The sequence below is a fragment of the Arachis hypogaea genome, chromosome 17 (genome assembly GCF_003086295.3).
Source record: "Arachis hypogaea cultivar Tifrunner chromosome 17, arahy.Tifrunner.gnm2.J5K5, whole genome shotgun sequence".
NCBI classification, from domain to species: domain Eukaryota; kingdom Viridiplantae; phylum Streptophyta; class Magnoliopsida; order Fabales; family Fabaceae; genus Arachis; species Arachis hypogaea.
In genome coordinates, this window is record NC_092052.1 from 102,912,981 (window position 1) to 102,934,857 (window position 21,877).

The 21,877-nt window shown below is 33.7% G+C and overlaps 1 protein-coding gene across 1 annotated transcript; it reads left to right on the forward strand.

The window, feature by feature from the left end:
* The first annotated feature begins 575 nt into the window (after positions 1-575).
* LOC112764197 (uncharacterized) lies at positions 576-14,974 on the forward strand. The gene is made up of 39 exons (XM_025809739.3): positions 576-841; positions 1,796-1,860; positions 2,041-2,140; positions 2,301-2,408; positions 2,673-2,789; positions 2,971-3,121; positions 3,242-3,489; positions 3,624-3,815; positions 3,975-4,051; positions 4,132-4,249; positions 4,656-4,739; positions 5,134-5,229; positions 5,311-5,412; positions 5,524-5,592; positions 5,803-5,898; positions 5,980-6,087; positions 6,485-6,598; positions 6,771-6,854; positions 7,040-7,168; positions 7,682-7,880; positions 7,984-8,127; positions 9,177-9,220; positions 9,595-9,678; positions 9,799-9,867; positions 9,958-10,034; positions 10,438-10,507; positions 10,743-10,892; positions 11,334-11,399; positions 11,516-11,660; positions 11,810-11,874; positions 11,951-12,016; positions 12,184-12,277; positions 12,507-12,543; positions 12,679-12,736; positions 12,864-12,974; positions 13,184-13,251; positions 14,009-14,075; positions 14,167-14,235; positions 14,396-14,974. The coding sequence occupies exons 1-39, from the start codon at positions 611-613 to the stop codon at positions 14,468-14,470; spliced, it is 4,047 nt and encodes a 1,348-aa protein (XP_025665524.2). The 5' UTR covers positions 576-610; the 3' UTR covers positions 14,471-14,974.
* Positions 14,975-21,877: the final 6,903 nt, after the last annotated feature.

The following is a 21,877-nucleotide window of genomic DNA, read 5'->3' on the forward strand; positions in this document are numbered from 1 at the left end:
TATAATGTTTTTGCTCTAATACTCTCTTACCTATATTATTATTTTTTATAAAATTCTTGTTATTTTTTTATTTATATGAATTTTTTAACTGTTATTGTTATTTTTTTATAGAATATTTTTTTATTTTATATTATAATTCTATTAATTCTATTAGAATAAAAAATATTAAAAGTACCAAAAAAATTAAAATTTATTTAGATATCTAAAATAAAATTATAAGATAACATAAATTTATTTCTTTTTTTATAATTTTTATTCAAAAGCAATTTTAAATAATGTAATTTAAATAATATTTAATTTATTATAATTTATTTTAAATAAAAATTACTAAATATAAATTACGCTAATTCCAATTTATTTTTAATTAAAATCAATTTTGCAAACTTAATTTTATACAAACCCCATTTACAAACAATAATCTAAACAGATAGGTATTAATAACGAGGTAAAGACTAAAGAGAGGGTAGAATATGGGAATGTGAACGCGGTAAAAGAAGTCAAACAGTGGTACGTAAGCTGCGCTGGAATGCGAGATGGTGGCAACGTCATGAGCTGGGGCGAGTAAGAGTAGCTACAGTTTAACTCTGCTCAGCACACTGTGTTTTTATAAATGCGGGTTTTTGACTCGCACGCTCTCTCACTCTCTTCCAAGTCCCACCCTTCCCGCAACAGCAAACGGTTTTTCTTTTCTTTTTCTTCTTTCTCTCTCTTCACACACACACACACAACCACCATTCCCCACTACTGCGCAAACACACAAACATCTCATTCCCTGCTCCAACCAATGGACCATCATCATCGTCTAGGGTTTCTCACCTCCTCCATACTCTCTCTCTTACAGGCAATGCCTCTCTCTTCTTCCACTTTTTACTCTTTCCTGTTTAGTTTCTGATTTCACCTTCATTCTTTCCGATTCCGCTCTTCTTTTGTGGAGCCGTGTTTCTAATTCAAAATCTATACTCGCTTTCGCCTCCTCTGCTCATCATTCTTCCTCAGATTCGGACGATACTTCTCAATTTTCTTTTTTTCTGTGAGAAAATGGATCCAGAGATGAACCACTGCTTCTTTTTTCTTCTTTTTTTTTTTTGTAATTATTATTGTTTGAATAAAAAGGATTATGGAAAGTTGCATTTGGTTTCGTTGTCAACGGAGGAAGTAAATGAGCCTGTGGTGGTGGACAACTGTGGAATTTCAATTTGAATTGGCGGAGTGTGAAACGGAGGAGAACATTCCGATGATTTCGGAATGCTTCAAGATTTCGGGAACGAATATGAAGCTTCCATAAGTAGAATAAATTATACTGAGGCGATGCTGTATCATAAGAAGTTTAATCCATTTTTTTCAGCAGTTTATGGTGTTCATTATGGCTGCGCAAACGTTATGAGCTTGCAAATTGTACGGACATTATGAATTTGCAACCTGTTATACGCTCAGAACACTACTGACGCAGAAAGAGGAAAATAAAAATTAAAAAAGAAAAGAAGAATGAAACAAAAAAAGAAAAGAAGAAGATAGATATTTTTTCTGGAAATTTGAATAAGCACTCTCATCACAAAAGTGGAGGTTATTTAGTATCTTTACAACTTCGATCCATCCTTTATGGATTAGACCTTTTTTCTTTTTTAACCTCCCTATTGAAGAAACAGGGGTGAGAGAGATTTTCGGCAGAGTATAATTTGTTCTATTTCATGAGCTCGGGCGGTGTTTCCTTGCTTGAATTGGATTTGATTGAATGCAACGGCATTGTGCACCTTACTTGGTCAGATTGCTAATTTCTCTCATTCATCTTTTGCAGGTTTATGTAATTTTATTTTTAGTAGCAGCAGACAATTTTTCGGCATCTGATGCTGCAGCAACTGGGTAAGCCACCTTCATACCTATACACAAGTACAGGCGTGGGTTTTTGTACCTGACAATGATTGGTTCATGAACAGCTGTGTTCCAGTTCTGGAATTTCCATTATGAATTTGAATGTGTGGAGGACAGAATTTGAATGTCCGTAATGATACAATATATTCAGTTCCATTTTCTTTTCTACAGGGAAAAACATGCCGAGAATCATTGTGCAATGTATGACATTTGTGGAAAGCGCATTGATGGTAAAGTGGTGAACTGTCCCTATGGTTCCCCAGCTGTGAAGGTATATATATTTATTTATTTCTACCTTTCTGTTTTCAAAATCAGAAGTTAAAAAACATAAACCTGTTTGGTCACACATTATATAATTATGAAGATTATTTCAGTTTGAACTTGAAAGCCTTAAAGTGTGGCTTGATCCTATGAATTATTGTATCTTTCAGCCAGATGATTTGCTTTCATCGAAGATCCAAAGTTTGTGTCCAACAATTACCGGGAATGTTTGTTGTACAGAGGCTCAGTTTGACACATTAAAGACTCAAGTCCAACAGGTAATCCTTTTAGCTAGATTTTAATTGTTGATGCATACTCATCATATACATACTATTTGAATTGATCAAACAAATGGGTTTCATCTTTCTTATTTTGTTGAAAGCAATTTTATGGATATATTATGGATTCCATACTAATACACTGGTTAGTGATAGTAATGCCTGTCCAGGTCATGGTGCTACATCTTTCTAGTTTATCTTTCTCATCAATCAATATTACTAGCATTTTAAATCCCAATGCTTATGCTTTCAATACTCTGGCAGGCTATTCCTTTTCTTGTCGGTTGTCCAGCATGCTTAAGAAACTTTTTGAATCTTTTCTGTGAGTTGACATGCTCTCCAAATCAGAGTTTATTTATCAATGTGACATCAATCGACAAGGTAAGGCTCTGTACATTCTTCTTTCCAATGCTAACTACTCTGAACAGAGATGTCACCAGTATTTGTGGTCGTATGCTTTTATGTTACCATTATCAGTAAATCAGATGCAAATCACAAATTGCTATGGCAATATTTTTAGAATGCAATTATTACTGAAGACTCCAATTGTTACAATTTTCAGGTAGGTGGTAATTTCACGGTGAGTGGGATTGACTATTACATTACTGATGCTTTTGGTGAAGGTTTATACGATTCCTGCAAGGATGTAAAATTTGGCACGACGAATTCTCGAGCTATGCAGTTCATTGGCGCTGGTGCTCAAAACTTCAAAGGTAATCTGAACTTTGAATCCTATAAATTGTGAGTGGGGCCATGGGTGTTTCTCTAATCGTATAAAATTATTCTTTTATTGTATGAAATTGTGATGCTTACATTGAGATTGCCTTTTGCAGAATGGTTTTCTTTTCTTGGTAGAAAAGCTGCCCTTTATAGTCTTGGTTCACCATATGCAATTACATTCCAGCCAAACCCAATCAAGTCATCTGGCATGAAGCCTATGAATGTTTCAACTTATTCATGTGGTGATATTTCTCTTGGATGTTCTTGTGGTGATTGTCCTTCATCATCAGTATGCTCTGATTCAGTTTCAACTACCACCCATAAGAGAGATTCCTGCACTGTGAAAGTCGGGTCTTTAGTGGTAAGGGAGCATATTATCAAGATTTTGATATTTCCCAACACATATGTATCTTGTTTGTACAAATAAAACATGGTTTAAGTTTAAATCTAATCAATGTCCTTCACTAATATGCTTTTACTGTTTGATATCTGTAGGTGAAATGTGTTGATTTGATTTTAGCAGTCCTATACATCATATTGATGGCTGTGTTCTTGGGTTGGGGATTTTATCATCGTATAAGGGAGAGAAAGCTGTCATATAGAACAAAACCAGAGTCTAATGTCATTAGTGGCAGTGTGGTGCACTCTCATAATAGGGAGAAGGATGAGAATCTCCCCATGCGGCAGGTTATAATATGTCATTTTTTTTTCATTATATGAAAGCTTGAGAACTGTTTTATCTTTATTTTAAAATTTTTAAACAAGGTTTTACTTCACTTTCTTCCTTGTGAATGCTTGTCATAAATCTGACTCTGTTTTGACTTTTTACTGATGATGATGAATAAGATGATTGAAGGGGCTCCAGAAAACAGAAGTGGAGTTCAGCTCTCCACTGTGCAAGGATACATGTCAAAGTTTTACAGGTCACTGCCCTTGCTATGGTTATGTGATATGTGAACTTATATATGGACAATATCTAACCTCTTTTTGCAAACATGATCAGGAAATACGGATTGTATGTAGCTAGAAATCCAATTACAGTCTTGTTATCATCTCTGGCTATAGTTCTTCTTCTCTGTCTGGGGCTAATCCGATTCAGGGTTGAGACACGGCCTCAGAAGGTAACTATCCCATGGTTGTTTCTCTGTTGTTTTAAATGCTCTGCTTCATTCTATTCTTTTTTCTGAAGAAGCTTGTATCCATCTCTGACAAAAGTTGTTTCGTTCTTTGTAGTTCAGCCATTCAATGTATTTGATTTCTCTACCAATAAATATATTTCTTATTTCAATTCCGAGAGCTTTTAAGTATTTGGCTTTAACTCTCCTCTCACTTGTCTTGTAATAGTATTAAAATACAATGAAAGATTGGCAATTTTGACTTCTAATGTACTGAAAAATGAATTGAATAGGGAATGAGGAAGTAGCTTTTTTGTTCTGTTATCGTGGCTTTCTGAACTTCCTCTATCGTCTTCTTTATATAATTCTTTGAATCAGCATTAATTTTTGAATATAACTACCTACATTTCAGCTTTGGGTAGGACCTGGCAGTAAAGCAGCACAAGAGAAACAGTTTTTTGACAGCCATCTTGCTCCATTTTACAGAATTGAACAGGTTCTTATGTTGGCTCCTTTTTCTTTTTTCTTGTTAGTCCCCAGAATAGATCAGCTTGTCAAGTTCATTATTGATGCATCATGCAAAATTCTGCCTTTAATGTTCTCCTAACTATTTTATTTATCAACTTTCTTTCACTTTCTTCCCTTTTCTCGTGGAAATTTATTCATATTTTTTTTTCATTGACTTCCAACACTTGCATTTAGGGAAGATTACTTCAGGACTTTTTGAAAAGCTACCATTCTTAAATAAAGCCTTAGACATTATACATTATGTGGCAGATGGCATAAAGGAGCACTCTTATCATTTCTCCTCTAATAGCTTAATTGATGTCAATATTGACTGGATTTGATTTTTCCCTTTTATTTAGATGAATGACACTTTTATTTTTCAGCTCATACTGGCAACAGTACCAGATAAAGTGAATACTACATCACCAAGAATTGTGTCCGAGGAAAACATTAAATTTCTCTTTGAAATACAAAAGAAAGTAAGTGTTCCATTTAGCAGTACTACATAAATATTCTGTTCATATTTTAGGATTGTGAAGGCATTCCTTTAATGCTGTCAGGTTGATGCAATTCGTGCTAATTATTCTGGCTTGATGGTATCTCTTCAAGACATCTGTATGAAGCCACTAGACAAAGATTGTGCCACTCAGAGTGTCCTGCAGGTATAGTTATTGATATTCAGCTAGCTACCTTTAATATTTCATCATCACATTCTAATAAATTTGCATGATTTGAACATCTTTTGATTAATGTTTTTTTCTTCCTGGTTGTAGTACTTCAAAATGGACCAAAAAAATTTCGATGATTATGGCGGAGTTGACCATCTCAATTACTGTTTTGAGGTACCAAATTTTATCTTTGCATCTTGAAGTTGATTATACTAGTAGATGTTAATTTTGGATATTTGCAAGTTTGCATATGAAACAATAACAAAGATCTCCTGCCAGAATATGGCTTATATTCAACTATAATAAATTCCTTTATGTGAGATTTTTACTTTTGTATAATTGCAGGATGCAACTGACCTGATTATTTTCTAATGTTTCTTTCAGCATTATTCCTCAGCAGACAAATGTATGAGTGCATTTAAAGGTCCTCTTGATCCAAGCACCGTCTTAGGGGGTTACTCTGGGAATGATTACTCTGAGGTACTTTCTCTACTCTTCTACTTTTTAATAAGTTGAATTTTGTGGAGCATATGATAACTATATTATGATCTATCAAGACAGGCATCTGCGTTTATCATAACTTATCCTGTGAATAATGCTGTTGATGGAGAAGGTAATCAAACCGCCAAGGCAATTGCATGGGAGAAGACTTTTATTCAGTTGGTGAAGGTAATATCCTGTACTTATTTTTTTCTCCCTTCCTTTTGCTCATCGGTATTTTCATCATCCCTTTATAAGAACCACAAGTCCCCACATATCCTTATCCTGCATTGGCCAATTCTGTTCCGCAGAAAGGAACCTTATCAAGAGTGCTCCATTGTCATTCATCCCTAGGAAGTACTTATGTTGTGTTCGATTCTCATTGAGTCTTAACATTCACATTTAGCTTATTTTAGCCATCCAATAACTAGTCCTTCTGGCCTATCTAACAGAGATTGAATACATTTTCTAGTAGGTTACTTGGTCGTCTTGTGATGTGAAAGAGTCATGGACTCATGGAACTATTGCCATTCCCATCATTTCTCTTTTTTTTGATTTCCCATTTTTACTATGTCCTTTGATATAGGATGAGCTATTACCGATGGTGCAATCAAGGAATTTGACACTTGCTTTTTCGTCTGAAAGCTCCATCGAGGAAGAGTTAAAAAGAGAAAGTACTGCTGATGCTATTACTATAGTGGTATCACCCTCTTTCTGATTCACGCTGTTTGCTTGTCCTGAATAATATTTAAGAACAATTTTTAATCTGAGGCATGATTATGGGAACTATGTGAATTGAGTTATATGCCTTGTATTTCTAAAATCGTTTTTATTTGTTGATACCAGTTGTTTAATCCCTCATTTTATTGCAGGTTAGTTATCTCGTGATGTTTGCATATATATCTCTTACTCTAGGAGATACACCACATCCTTCTTCTTTCTATATTTCATCGAAGGTGCAGTCAAACAGCTGTGCCAAACCATCTTTCTTTTTATTCTCTTTTTTCTTTATCTTGGTTCCTCCATGTTGCTCCACTTTATTAATGTACATGATGACAACAGGGTGCATCAAACACTTCTCTCACCAAGTAGGAGATTTTTAAGGTACTTAAATATATAATTCTGTAATTCTGGATTACAGGTATTGCTTGGTCTTTCAGGAGTACTGCTTGTTATGCTTTCTGTCCTTGGATCAGTTGGATTTTTCAGTGCCCTTGGTGTTAAATCAACACTGATCATCATGGAAGTTATCCCATTTCTTGTTCTAGCTGTAAGTCATTGTTTGCCTGATCTTTCTGAAATCTTGGTTACAATTTAAAATCAGAAAAAATGTGCAAGCTAATAGTTAGAAAGAAAAGCTGAGAACTAAATGAAATTTGGATAAAAAACTGAAGTTACTATAAAATACCATTTTCCTTTTTTATTTAAAAAAAAAAAAAGTGTTTAATGCCATTTGTATACAATATCGTTTCTGAGCTTTTGAGACAAACTAAGCATATTGAGTGCTACAAAGAATTATCTTTGGTAGTCTAAAGCATCCCATTCTTAATATAGGATTGTTCCGTTCAAGCCAGATGAACATCAATGGTGATTAGGTCCATAGAGATAAAGTGTGCCTACCTGTCCCAACTTCTAATTAGTTGCAAGTTTGTTTAATCAAAGTTTCTGTAGAAATGGATAATAAAATATCTACAATTGTATAGTAGTAGAACATCATAGTCAAATTCAGCCATTGTATTGCCAATAACCAACTCTTTTTTATTTTTCAATCTTTTTTGGTTAGGTTGGTGTGGATAACATGTGTATACTAGTTCACTCAGTGAAAAGGCAAAAACTTGAGCTACCTTTAGAAGAACGAATGAGCAAGGCTCTTGTGGAAGTTGGACCATCAATAACATTGGCTAGTTTATCAGAGGTTTTAGCATTTGCAGTTGGATGCATTATTTCGATGCCTGCATGCCGCGTGTTCTCCATGTTTGCAGGTAAGTAATTCCTTTTGGAATTTTATGACTTTGCTAGTCTCAGTTTCTTTTCCTGTTGTGTAAAATTCTAATCCTTAAATTTCCTTCATGATTTCTTTCACAGCATTGGCTGTTCTTTTGGATTTTCTCCTCCAAGTTACAGCTTTTGTTGCTCTGATAGTTCTAGACTCCCTGCGAACAGAGGATATGAGAGTCGACTGTTTTCCATGCATAAAAGTCCATTCATCACATGCTGACCCTGATAAAAGTATGAACAAAATATTACTTCATGGAACTACAATATCTTGCTATATCTTGTCTCAATTTGATTATGAGCTTTCCCCAATTCCTCTATAACTAGAATGAGACCCGCGTTACGTGCGGAGAGGTAAATTAATTATACTATATAGTATATTCTAATATTATTTAGAGAGTGATTAGATAATATGCATATTAATGTTAAATTTGAAGTGTTTTATATTAAAAATATTTTATAAAATATTTATTTGATAATTTGCATATAATTCCATATAATTATTCAATTAAAATATAATACAAATTGGATTATAGATTATTTTTTTTAGGAATTTGAATTCATTTATTTTAAAAAATATATAATTTTTTTTATATTAGTGCTGTACAAACCTACATATTTATTGTTTTCATTGTTTGTAAATAATTAAAGGAAAAATTTAGAAAAAAATAAATTCGAATAAAAATACCAAAAATATAGTATAAAATTATGAATTAATTTTATAATCATGATATAGTTGAATATACCTAGTAAGGAGATGTTGTGCCAAATTTGAACTTACTTGAAAGAGTTTTTGACAATTTGTATGAGAGATTAACAAATAAAGTAATAGTAATAAGAGTTGTATGTAACATGATTAGTAAATAGACCAAATTGTGTAGTAGTAAGAGTCTTATATAACATGTATAAGTAAATCCAATAGTGTGGGATTTCAATATTTGTAACTGAAATTTTATAATTATGATTATTATGACATTTTATTTGTATATATTTATTGTATTTAATTAATAATTTATGTATCAATTGAATAATAATAATAATAGGTAAGTTTTTTTTTAATTTTTTTTTTCTAAAATGATTAGTTGATTAGTTGATTCTCATATGTTGCTATGTATTTAGAAGTGCTGATGTGGCATCATTAGAAAAAATTAATATGGCTAAAACTCATTGCATAAAAAATTAGTATCAACTTTTATAAATTATAGATAGATAGATAGATAAGTTGTATATTTGGAGGACCAAAATGGTCATTTATTGAAGTTTGTTTTTTCTTAACTTGTCAGGAATCGGAAGGAGAAAGCGTGGTTTATTGGCACGTTATATGAAGGTAAAACAACATCTGTATTACCAATTCAATAACTTATTACTGGTACTTCTAAAATATATGACCAAATTACTAAGAATTTAGGGCAATGTTACCTTTGTATGTGCTGCTTTAATGTTGTCATAAATTTAATTTTTCTACGATCTTCTACTAATGGAGGCTATGACTTTGTGTCAAGCCTGGTCAGCAGGCATTTATCCCCAATATTTAGGTTACAATTCATGGTTCTGTCAACCTTTTGAGTTTCTTTTTTTCATTTTTGTATGGATTTTAAATTAATTAACATTGTCTTTTTCTCCAACAATTTTTTACTTCAGTATATAGTGTTGCTTACTACCTTGTTCTTATCCCATTGATTGTTCCTTACCTTTTTTCAGGAGGTTCATGCTCCCATTCTGAGCATATGGGGAGTAAAAATTGTTGTCATTGCTATATTTGTAGCATTTGCATTTGCTAGCATTGTAAGTCTTCATTTTTCTTTGCACTCTTGTAGTTGTTGTGACATTAATCAAATCATACATGTAATTCTATTTCACTATACCCCATTCCTATCTTAATTTGTCTTCATCTGAACCTTATAGGCACTGAGTACTAGAATTGAACCTGGTCTGGAGCAGCAGATTGTTCTTCCACGAGACTCGTATCTTCAGGTTTAATACTTTTGTTTGCTCCCTACTACATTCATGTTTCTTTTTCATGTGTAATTTGTTATCTTCAAGCTCGTATATGTCTTCCTGCAGGGATATTTCACTAATGTGTCAGAATATCTCAGAATTGGACCACCTTTGTATTTCGTTGTGAAGAATTATAACTACAGGTACTAAATGTTTGGTTCATCTCATCCTCTATTATGCTTAATGTGATAAATTTTTCGGACTCTGTTAAAGTTAAAGTGATGCATTCCAGTGTTACTGGTTACTGCTGTGTTTTTGTAATATTTCCTTCTTGAATAATATTTATTGTAACTTGTGGTTCACAAAGTTTATCCACTTACGCTAAAAGGTAGCATTGATCATAAGTTGTTTCACCCAACCAAAGCTTTATGAAGTTAATTGTTAATTCTTCACTGAGTCTTCTTCAGTTATGATATATTAGTATTTCAGCAGGGTAAGTTTCAAAGTATTCATGATTCATATGTTTCTGACTAGGACATACTTAATCTTGCCTTAGTACTATAATAGTCAAGAATGATTAATTCTAATGTTATTTCCTCACTTCAGCTCAGAATCAACACAAACAAATCAGCTTTGCTCCATTAGCCAATGCAATTCAGACTCTCTTTTAAATGAGGTAAGTCATTAGCTGTTAACTGACTTTACTTGATTCTATATGATGTAGCCATACCTCATTTTGGTTTTTCCTGGGACATTCAATGTTACAAATTCTTGTTTATTTTATTTTTACTATTATTATTGATGGGCCATTGGGTTTTCTTTTTATAGTTGTTTTGTTTGCACTCTGCCAGCAGTCCAAGATTATCTATCAACTTGGACACTTATTATGGGTGCTGTCTTTTACCATGTAGATTTCTAGGGCAGCCCTTGTGCCGGAGACTAGTTATATTGCCAAGCCAGCTGCCTCTTGGCTTGATGATTATCTTGTGTGGGTGTCTCCAGAAGCATTTGGGTGCTGCAGGAAGTTCACAAACGGGAGTTATTGTCCTCCTGATGATCAGGTCTGGTGTACATGATATTTTTTGAACTTTTCTCGGATCCCAATTTTGTCATAAAGACGTGCTTATTACATTCTGTTAGGGGACTCTCGATCATAGTTTTTACAGTAATTTCACTATACAGAAATTTTCATGACCTGGGGAAATGTATTCGTTGTAGCCAGAAGATTAATGAACATTGCTAGGATTTTACTCAATATAGTAGACCTAAACTTTCATTTTGATTACTTTATTTCTTCTATTTTTAGTGTGTTAAATAGGAATATTTTAGCAGAATAATTGTTTAGTAGCCAAAAAAAAAAAATTTGGATCACTACCTGGAAGATGAGATTTTGCTTTAATTGAGAGGGAAAAGGTGTTGATGAAGGATAAGATTTCAATGTAGTACTCCAAGTTTATCATGATTTTGCTTTAACTGACTAAGGTTTTTCCTTATTAATCCAGCCTCCTTGCTGCTCTGCTGGTGAAGGATCTTGTGTTTCAAATGGAGCATGCAAAGATTGCACAACGGTCTGCTATTTTATTTTATTTTTTGTTTTATTTATTTTGGATATTTTGTAAAGTAAACTATGATGATTTCTTGTTTTGTTCTGAGGCCTTAATCAAACAATATTTGGATTGCGCAGTGTTTTCGTCATGCAGATTTGCGGAATGATCGTCCCTCTACAACACAATTTAAGGATAAACTTCCATGGTTTCTTAGTTCTCTGCCTTCTGCTGATTGTGCAAAAGGTGGTCATGGGGCTTACACCAGCAGTGTAGATCTGAAAGGTTCCGGTCGAATTCATTCTTTCAAGTCCTTTTTTTCTTGTTTAATTCAACATAGGGATGGGTTGGGGTATCCTGGAAGCCTAACCAGTTTAAGTTCCTGTGTGAGTACTATCTGACTTTGGGATGAACTATTTGGGTTGCGTTTTCAGGCTATGACAGTGGTATTATCCAGGCATCATCATTCCGTACTTATCATACTCCACTCAACAAGCAGGTAGGATTTCTTATTGTTTGTTCTATGATTACTGTAGCATCAAACAGTCCAAAGTTTAACAGTAAAAATTTTTTAGATTGACTATGTTAATTCCATGAGGGCTGCTCGAGAGTTTGCTTCAAGAGTTTCTGATTCTTTAAAGGTGATGTTTCATTCATTTCTACTTGGTGAATCATGTTAATTTTTGTCCTTTTAGATATATAATGTTGAAATAACATCAGCATGTAACACTGTATCTGGAAATCCAGACATACTCTTTTGTTGTGCTACATTTACTATGTCCAAGCTGAAATTCCTTTTCTGATACAGATTGAGATCTTCCCATATTCGGTGTTTTATATGTTTTTCGAGCAATACCTTAATATATGGAGGACTGCACTGGTCAATCTTGCAATAGCTATTGGTTAGTATTTTGAGAAACCCCTATGCATTTTCTCATGCCATCATAAGCCTTTTCTGGTCAGAATTCTGTGCAAGTAAAGTGTTCTTTTCAAGAAAATATATGGATGTTCATATGGAAGAGACTGAAGGGGATTGATCCTTACGGAAATAATCTTCAATTTATTTATTAAGCATGTGTGTTGATTTTGAGCTTGTAAGATATTAACAAAATCTTATAATGGATGTAACAGGTGCAGTATTTATTGTGTGCTTGGTTATCACATGCAGGTGGGCATCAACTTATTTTGGGAATGATTTTCAAGCTATAATTTTTATTTCTCTTCCAATTTCCACAATTTTGTTAAAGCATTTGATGAATCAATTGTCTTGGTCTAATAATCTTTTTGATTTAAAACTCTGTAGTTTATGGAGCTCAGCAATCATTTTGTTGGTGTTGGTGATGATTGTTGTAGATCTCATGGTATTTTTTTTCTTAAGCTGTACTTGATTTTTCACTTCCCGTTTATTGAACCAAGTCATACAGCACCTAGTTGATATTTTTGAATTCTGCATCACCTAGTTAATTTGTTTAAAATTATGCTTTGTAGGGTGTGATGGCCATTCTGAATATCCAGTTGAATGCTGTTTCAGTGGTCAACCTTGTTATGTCAGTGGGCATTGCGGTCGAGTTTTGTGTACATATGACTCATTCTTTTGCTGTTAGTATCACTCTGCTTTCCAGTATTTTTCAATTTGAATAATCCATATGCATAATTGTATCATTTTGAAATTCTTTCATGTAAGAGCTATCAAAGTTATTAACTCTTTAATACTTGATATTTTCTCACAAAATGGTTTTTGTCAGTTGCTCATAATTTTTCTCTACAAACTGGTTTCTGTCAGTTGCTCATGACCAGTTTTACTGCAGGTAACTAGTGGAGACAAAGATCAACGTGTTAAGGAGGCTTTGGGTACAATGGGGGCTTCAGTTTTCAGGTGATTTGTCCTGGCAGCAATTTAATTTTTAGTTTGAATCAATCAGCATCTGCATCCAACCTAGTGAGGCGGTCCCAAATTTTTACCCCGCATTTTTACCCCGCTCTGCCTAACGGTGGATTGGCAGGTTAACGGGCTAATCCTGCCAATTCTCTCTTTTTTTTTTTTGAAAAAGTTATTAAATTATTAAATATTAAAAAATATATATAATTTTACCAAAGTTTCAATAAACTTATAATTTCTAAAGACATAAAAAAATTATAATGTCTAAATTCACAAACACTAAAGTTTTTATAATTTTAAATATCTAATAAACAAAATCATCAACCAAGTTTATTTGAAACAAAATACTAAAACTAACATTGTTCAAAGCAAAACAAACATTGTCCAAAACATATAATTAAACATTGTTCAAGTTTCTAATCAATCAAACATAGTCCAAATTATAACTTAAAGTAAAATGAACAAACATTCCAAATACAAGCACAAAAGTAACATTCTAAATTTAATTATGATCTTTAAAGCCAAAAGCCCGCCCCGCCCCGCCAAAACCCGTGGATTAGGCAGTGTGGGTTAGGCGGGCTTTTTTTATTATAATGGTCTCAAATTTATAGCACGGCCCGCCTTTTTTGGCGAGTTATGCAAGCTTGCTCAGCGGGTTTCGGCCCGTTTGCTACCCCTAAACCCAAGAACCATCTTATTTTCTTTAATTTATGATATCATTTCTGAAATAGATTTACTTATACGCTGATTGCAGTGGCATTACACTAACAAAGCTTGTTGGAGTTATTGTTCTTTGCTTCTCAAGGACAGAAGTTTTTGTGGTATTATGAGTTCATCTTTAGTTTATCCTCTTAATTATGGACAGAAGTATGTGTGTATATATATTTCTATACTAACTTTTGCATTTTGCAGGTATATTACTTTCAGATGTACTTGTCATTAGTACTTCTTGGTTTCTTGCATGGACTTGTTTTCTTGCCGGTCAGTGTTGTTTTTGTTTTTGCTTTTGTTTTTCATGAAAATACATTGAATGAAAGGGTAGAGCGCCAGGAATACTACAACATACTAAGGATGATCACGTTCGAACTTTCAACTGTCTTCGATACTGAACATATTTTGTTTTTATTGTTTTTGGCTGCAGGTTGTATTAAGCATCTTTGGTCCTCCTTCAAGATGTATTGACCAAGGGGAGAATCATTCATCAACTTCTTCATAGAACATACAGTTGTGATTGGATTATGCGTCGTCGGCAACTAGTTAAGAAGCATCTGTGAAGTACAGAATGTTAATAGGCGAAAAGGCAGATAGGAAAATACACCAATTTTGACTTGGCCGCCACTGAACTAGTGTATATGATGACTCATTGGTACCCAGTTAAGCACCTCTTGTATGTAAGGTTACTGTGAAAGTAATGAAAAGAAAAAACATTAAAATGATATAAGGTTCATAGAAGAAAATGAAGTTTTTTAGTAACTATATCTGATGAAATTACTAGATTCTGAAGACGAAGTGTGTTTATCCGTAGCGTGCAATAGCTGACTGAAATCGTGTTAGAACTAGGATTAGGACAAAGGAGGAGCTCAAACCAATGTAGCTACCTAAGTAACATTTAAGAAAAGTTTCATTTTTTTTCTGATTGTATGTAATGATAACCAACTGTATGTGCACACTAATACCTAATAAGTGACGTTGGCAATCACTTTTTTTCGTCGATACTAAATTACAATGGGTCCTTTATTTTTAAAATGCTGAGTGTTGGTCCTGAGAATGCGTTCAGGTGGTGTAAGCTCTTGACAAGTTGAGTAGTTGACATAAAGAAATGAGGCAAAATCCAGAGTCATTTGCACCCTTTAGAAATGGAAAAACGCACACGGGAGTCTATGACGCAAGAACAAATAGAACATATGAGATGACTTAATCGTTAATATATAGTTATATAATGACAACACTCTACATCCTGACAAGTGACAACGCTGGCTGGTAGGGTTCTCAGCAACCATGAATGTGCAAGTGATGTATGCAATTTGCATACGTTCATAAAAATTTTAATTCAATAGCGATTTTTCTTACTTTTATGACGCATTATGGCATTAAAGTTAATGAATATATTGAAATGCTTAGCTAAAGTCGTTCTGGCATTACGAATTTACGACTACAAGGAGCAAAGACCCAAGAGTAGAAATATATTTATAATATATAAAAAAATATTAAGTGAATAAATTATTTTTTAATTAAGTCTAACTAAGTCTTTATTTTTTTTCTTATATCTCTTTTTTTCTTCCTTTTTCTTCAACTAAAATTTTTAAATATTAATACTTAAATTATTAGATTAATTTAGTTAAACTTAATTATTAAAATAATTTGGTCGTACAATATCACTATAAAAAAATTGAGAAAAGGACAAATAGGTCCTTAATCTTTTGGTATGCGGATATTTAAATCCCTAACGATTTGAAAATATATTTAAATCCCAAACCTTCTCAAAATTTGGACACATCGATCCTTCTGTTTACTTGGGTTTGGCAGACCCAACGAAAAAATCAAACATAACTTTTGTTCTACTGACTTAGCCGATATATGAATGCACACGTGGGAAAATTTTTAAAATAGGACAAATTAGACCCAGTGATCGATATGTCCACTGGTCACCTTGTGCTGTTCGTTGCTTGAATCTTATTCTAAAAGATATAAGCAGCATACCAGTATATTTCTAACTTTGCAACACGTACTTCGAAGATTACAGTGTTTGTGTATAATTATACGGTGTTTTTGTCTTGGCTAAGACAAAGAACTACTCGAAAGGAGATTGTTTGTCCATGTGCAACTCATTTTGCCACTGTTTTCATCACATTGAAGAGTATCTTTGAGCGCAAGGCGGATTTATAAGCATTGGTTGTTAATACACACTTTACCGGACACAAATTAGGAACGAGTACTAATGATAGAGCTACGAGTGCAATTATCCTAGACAACAAATTTTGGGATGATTGTTTTACTGTATGCAAACTTGTGAGTTCAGTGATTAAATTGATGAGGTTGGTAGATGCTGATGATAAATCATCATTGGGATATGTCTATGAAGGTATGTTGAGGTCAGAAAATGGAATCAAAGAAATGTTCAAGCATAGTAAGACTGCACATCAACCTTACACAAAGATTATCAACTCAAGATGGGACAAACATTTGAAAAAAAAATCTTCATGCAGCGGCTTATTTCTTGAATCCTGCTTGCTTTTTTGATGAAAATTATAAAAAAGTACCTGACGTCATATGAGGTTTACTTAATCTTGTTACATTGCATTGCAAGGTTAATAATTTAGATTCAGTTGAGGCAATGAAAGAAATACACTTATATAGAGATCAAAAGGAAAGCTTTGATAGGCCTGAAACTTTTTGAGCTGCAAAAAATTTCAACCTGGTAAGAATATCTATTTGACAATAACTTATTTAGTTATTTTATGTTTTCATTTCCTTAATTTGATAACTAATACTCGAGCTATGAGATTGTAACTTGTAGATGAATGGTGGAGGTTGTTTAGTGGTTCTGCTCCATGTTTACAAAATATGGCAGTTCGCATTCTTAACCAAGCATCTGCTTTTTCGGGGTGTGAAAGGAATTGGAGTCTTGTTTTTTTTATTAAATTCATACAAAAAGAAGGAATAGATTGGAGCATGATAGGCTAAGTGATATTGAGTATGTTACATATAATTTACGTCTTAAATCCAAGTAATATATGTCATCCTTTCATTTCATATAATTAGATTTTGTGGAGTTAATATACTAGGCTTATCATATATTGTATTTAATTTGTTAGGACGGAAAGATAAAAAAGAAAGCAAAAGGTTCAATATGATCCAATTGATATTGACAGTATTGATTTGGTTGACTTTTGGGTGACAAAAGAGGTTGTTAAAAAAGAGTCTAATCTTTTAAGTAATATTGAAGACTTACTTTGTGAGTATTATAGTTTATTGTCTGATCATTTATTACAATAGTTTTAATATTTAATTTATTGATAACGTGTTATATATTTTGTTAAATGAGATTGATGCTGATTTAGATTAAAGTAGTGGTGGTGGTGGTAGTAGTAGTATATTTTATGCTGCACAACTTCATTTTTTTGGTCCAAGTAGTGGAAATGAAGGTGATGATATCAATAAAGCAAATCTGCAGCAAGTTATGGCGGATTTTGATGATTGATGAAAAACTTGGATGAGTTAGATGTTGACATTTTATGTTTGATTGATTGTTTTTGTTATTTGACTTTTGAGTTTGTATTTGAATGAGATCATAACATTCTGGTTTATGTAGTACTTTTCATTTGGATGATATTTTAAAGTTTATATTAGACTATAATTATGTTTTAATGTGTTTATTTATATTTTATTTATTATTTAATTATAAAACAATTTTTTTGGTTTAACTACGGTCAAATCGATTAAACCTATAAACTAATGAACCAGTAGTTAGAATAGTTCGATGATTGATTCGATTTTCAGAACCTTAGTCTAGATTTTAAGAAAGTCAAGAATTTAAATGTATTTTTAAATTATGAAGAATATAAATGTATGCGGATCAAAAGTTTAAGGAGCTATTTATTTTTTTTTTTTAAAGTTAAAATAGTACTTACTATATTTTTAAAAGTTAAAATAGTACTTTTTTTTATTAAGTTAAAATAGTACTTACTATATTAAAAGCTCAACGTGATGTAGCTGGGCCAAGGGATGACGAGTTAGCTATTGGGTCATGGGTTGGAGTAAATGCTGCTGCTGGTCCGGGTCGGTACATAATGCAAGGCGAGTTAACTCGTTCCTTGGAACAGGTAGTAGCGACAATGGTCCGCTTGGTAGGAGTGGGGTCGTGCACCACTGGAAGACGCCGGTGCGACTAGGCCGATGAAGCAAGAAGCGATCCAGTGGCACATGTTACGAACTTACGGTATGGTTTGCGGCACCTCGACGGAAAAGGGGAGATCCATACGGTAGTGAGATACATATCGGTGGTCGTGGCACATAGTAGTGTCAATTAAGCCTTCAGCCTTAGAACTAGCCCTAAACACTTTAATATTTTTTGCCTTTGGCCAAAAACTTTAAAAGAAAATTTTTACTGGCCCTAACCCCAGAAGGCTCAAAAACCAAGGTTAGAATAGGGTAAGTCCACTGAGCCCTAACACCTCCCCTCCCCCCTCCCAAAACAAACACAAATCCTGTAACCTGTACTCTTCTCTCGTTTGTGTAGCCCTAATTCACACGATGTGCTCTTTACTCTTTTTACAGGAATTCCTAACCTCTATTTTGCTCTGGTCTCTGTCGTCGCTGTCAATTTCAGCAACTGCTGTCGTCGTTCTTAGTCTCTCTTCTAGCATTATTCTTAGAGCATCTCCAGTAGAGAATTCATCACAGTCTGTATTTATGGCTCACCTGTCATAAAAAATAACTCCACATCAGTTTTTGCATCATAAATAGTAAATAGAAACTCAAAACATCTCTCTCTTTTTCATTAAAAAAAACTAATTTTAGTTTCTGTTGTGGTCCCACTTAATTAATTAATTAATTAAAATACTTAAAATTAATGTAATTATTTTTTTAATAATATTATTTAGATTTATAAATTTAAAAATAATTCACTATTAAAAGATATTAATATTAATAAAATTCATATATAATTATAATACACAATATATAATTTGGGATTACACTAATTTTTGTAAAATTACTTAATGTAAAGAAAAACATAATTAAACTCTATAGTTGACGACAAGCATTGTGAAATTATCATATGTGTTCAATCAAGTCTTCTTTCAATTGTCTATGCTGCTGCCTATTTTGAAGTTGGACATTTCTTTGGAGAAATTGATGGTATGGTGCAAAATCTTCCTCCCCCAGCTGAGGTTGTGATAAGCCATTTTCGACATCATCATACTCTAAGTCTTGAGCAAAATTTCCTGCGTAAGTGTCTCTTTCATCATCAACAATCATATTATGCAATATAATACAAGCTCTCATTATGTTGGCAAGTTTCTTCTTTTTCCAAATGTGAGCTGGACCACGTATAATTGCAAAGCGTGCTTGCAACACTCCGAATGCTCGCTCCACATCTTTTCTTTGCCCTTCTTGGTATTGTGCAAATAACTTGCGTTTCTCCCCTTGTGGCTTTGAGATTGATTTGACAAATGTGGCCCATTCATGATAAATACTATCTGCTAAATAGTATCTCATAGTATAATTTTTACTATTAATAGTATAATTTACCTCTGGAGCATGGTCATTTAGAATATCATCGAACACCGGAGAACGATCTAACACGTTGATATCGTTATTTGAACCAGAAACTCTAAAGAACGCATGCCATATCCAAAGGTCTGAAGATGCTACAACCTCAAGTACTATGGTTGCAACCCCACGATAACCACTCATGTACACATCTTTCCACGCCTTTGGACAATTTTTTCATTGCCAATGCATGCAGTCAATGCTACCCAACATGCTAGGAAAGCCACGACCCTCTGCCATTCGTAGCAGGCGTCGTACATCATTTGGATTTGGTTTTCTCAAGTATTCATCCTCAAACACCGAAATGACACATTTAACAAATTTTTTCAAGCATTCAATTGTAGTGCTGTTGCCTATACGCACATAATTATCAACAGCATCAGTTGCTATACCATATGCTAACATCCATATCACAGTGATACATTTTTGGAGTGATGACAAGCCTCTTCTTCCAGTTGCATCAAACCTTTGTTGGAAATACGGATAGACGTTTGAGAGAGCGTCTACTATTCGAAGGAACACATGTCTTCTCATTTGAAATCTCTGTCGAAAAATGTCAGTATTATACACCGGTTCATCTGCAAAATAATCTTGGAAAAGGTGATCATGCCCTGCTTCTCGATCTCTGTTGATCCATCTACGAAGAGTTAGGATAGAGCTTCTATCGATATCTTTTTCTTCTGAATCTTTGAGTAAACACTCATCGATCCAATGATCTATGAGTGTGTTATCTTGCCGTCTTCTTTTGCCATACAAAGCCTCATTAAACATATCATTAAAATTTCTAGCCATATCTTGAAATGTAATTTTTAGTACTCTTTCGAGATGAGAAACAAGAGTTGAAATGGAGTTGCAGAGTCATTGATAGTTGATATTTATAAGTGTGTCTGCAATAAGTACCTACTTCTCAACGGCTAGTTTTACAACGGCTACTTAACGGGTAGTTTTGCAACGGCTACTTAACAGCAAGTTTTTTCTTGTCTAAATTTAAAACGGCTAGTTTTGCAACGGTCACGTTCATGAACAATAACGGTGCAATAATATTGACTAATTTAAAAAGTTACATCAGAAATAAATAAAACAAACTATTCACATACCAGTAATACGCAATAAAAATAAGAACATACTACATAACTCCACGAATACAAGAAACCATTAGGTAAACCACTTAGCTATTATTTTCTCACATGCAATCTCATGAAGAGCTCGTCGTTTTTCACTCATTGTAGACGTGTCAACATTAAGTATTTGCATATCTATTTCCCTTTTCCTTTCCTTAGCCATCCTTTCCATTTCTCTTTCTTTTGCATTTATCTCCATTTCTTTAGTATACCTCTGAGTTTGTAATTCTTGTTCTTTCATTGCTGCTTGAATTTGTAACTCCTTCTCTTTGATTGCCATAATCTTTGCTCTATGTTCCATCTCCTCTTCTCTTTCTTTTTTTCTATCCATTAGTTCATTTTCTCTAACATTCTTAATATCTTTCATGAGAGATACTTTTTTTAACAACCGATGATTTTTTTTTTGCTAAAATCTTCAGACATTTGTGCTTTTTCCTTATCTTTTCACTTGCTTTTTTTGATCTTTGTGGACGAACGGAAGAGTCCACACCAGGTTCGTCAGCCAACGGTGTTTCTGGATTTGATGAGGATGAGTATGCTCCAGTTGCATTAACCTTGGTTTTCTTTGAACCGCCACTCTGTGTAGGTAGTTGGCTTCTCCATTTTGCTCCAAACGAAGCATGTTCCAATGCCTCTCAAAAGTAAATTTTTGACCATAATTTGTGGAATAAATTTTATAGGCCAACTCCTTTATATCATAAGCGTTCGAACCACTCCTTATGTTTCAACTAACTTGATCGTAGCAACCAGCAAATTGTACAACAGCCTTGTTGATCTTATACCATCGTTTCTTACATGCAACTACCCCCTTTTCATGTCGGAGCAAAATTCTACACAGTAGCTATGAATTCGACTCCAAAATGATTCCCCCTTTTGATCGGTACCAACTATAGGGTCAGTTGAAACATTTACCCATGCACTGATCAGCATCTCATCCTCTTTCTAATGCCAGTGTTGAATACTATCTTGCCTCCGATCTTCAATATCATCATCATTGAGGTCGATAGCATCTAATCCACGAGGGTTGGCAAAATTTGAATATTGCGAATTTGGACTAGATTGTATAGGAGTCTGAGAGAATGGGTTAGAAGAGTCACCAACACCAGATGAGTTATGTCTTGATGCACTGAATTGAGTTGGAAACGGCAAGGAAATTGGAGTAACATTTCCGATAGAGGGGTTAAATATGGATAAAAATGGAAAATGTGGTGTTTGTCAATTTTGATTTT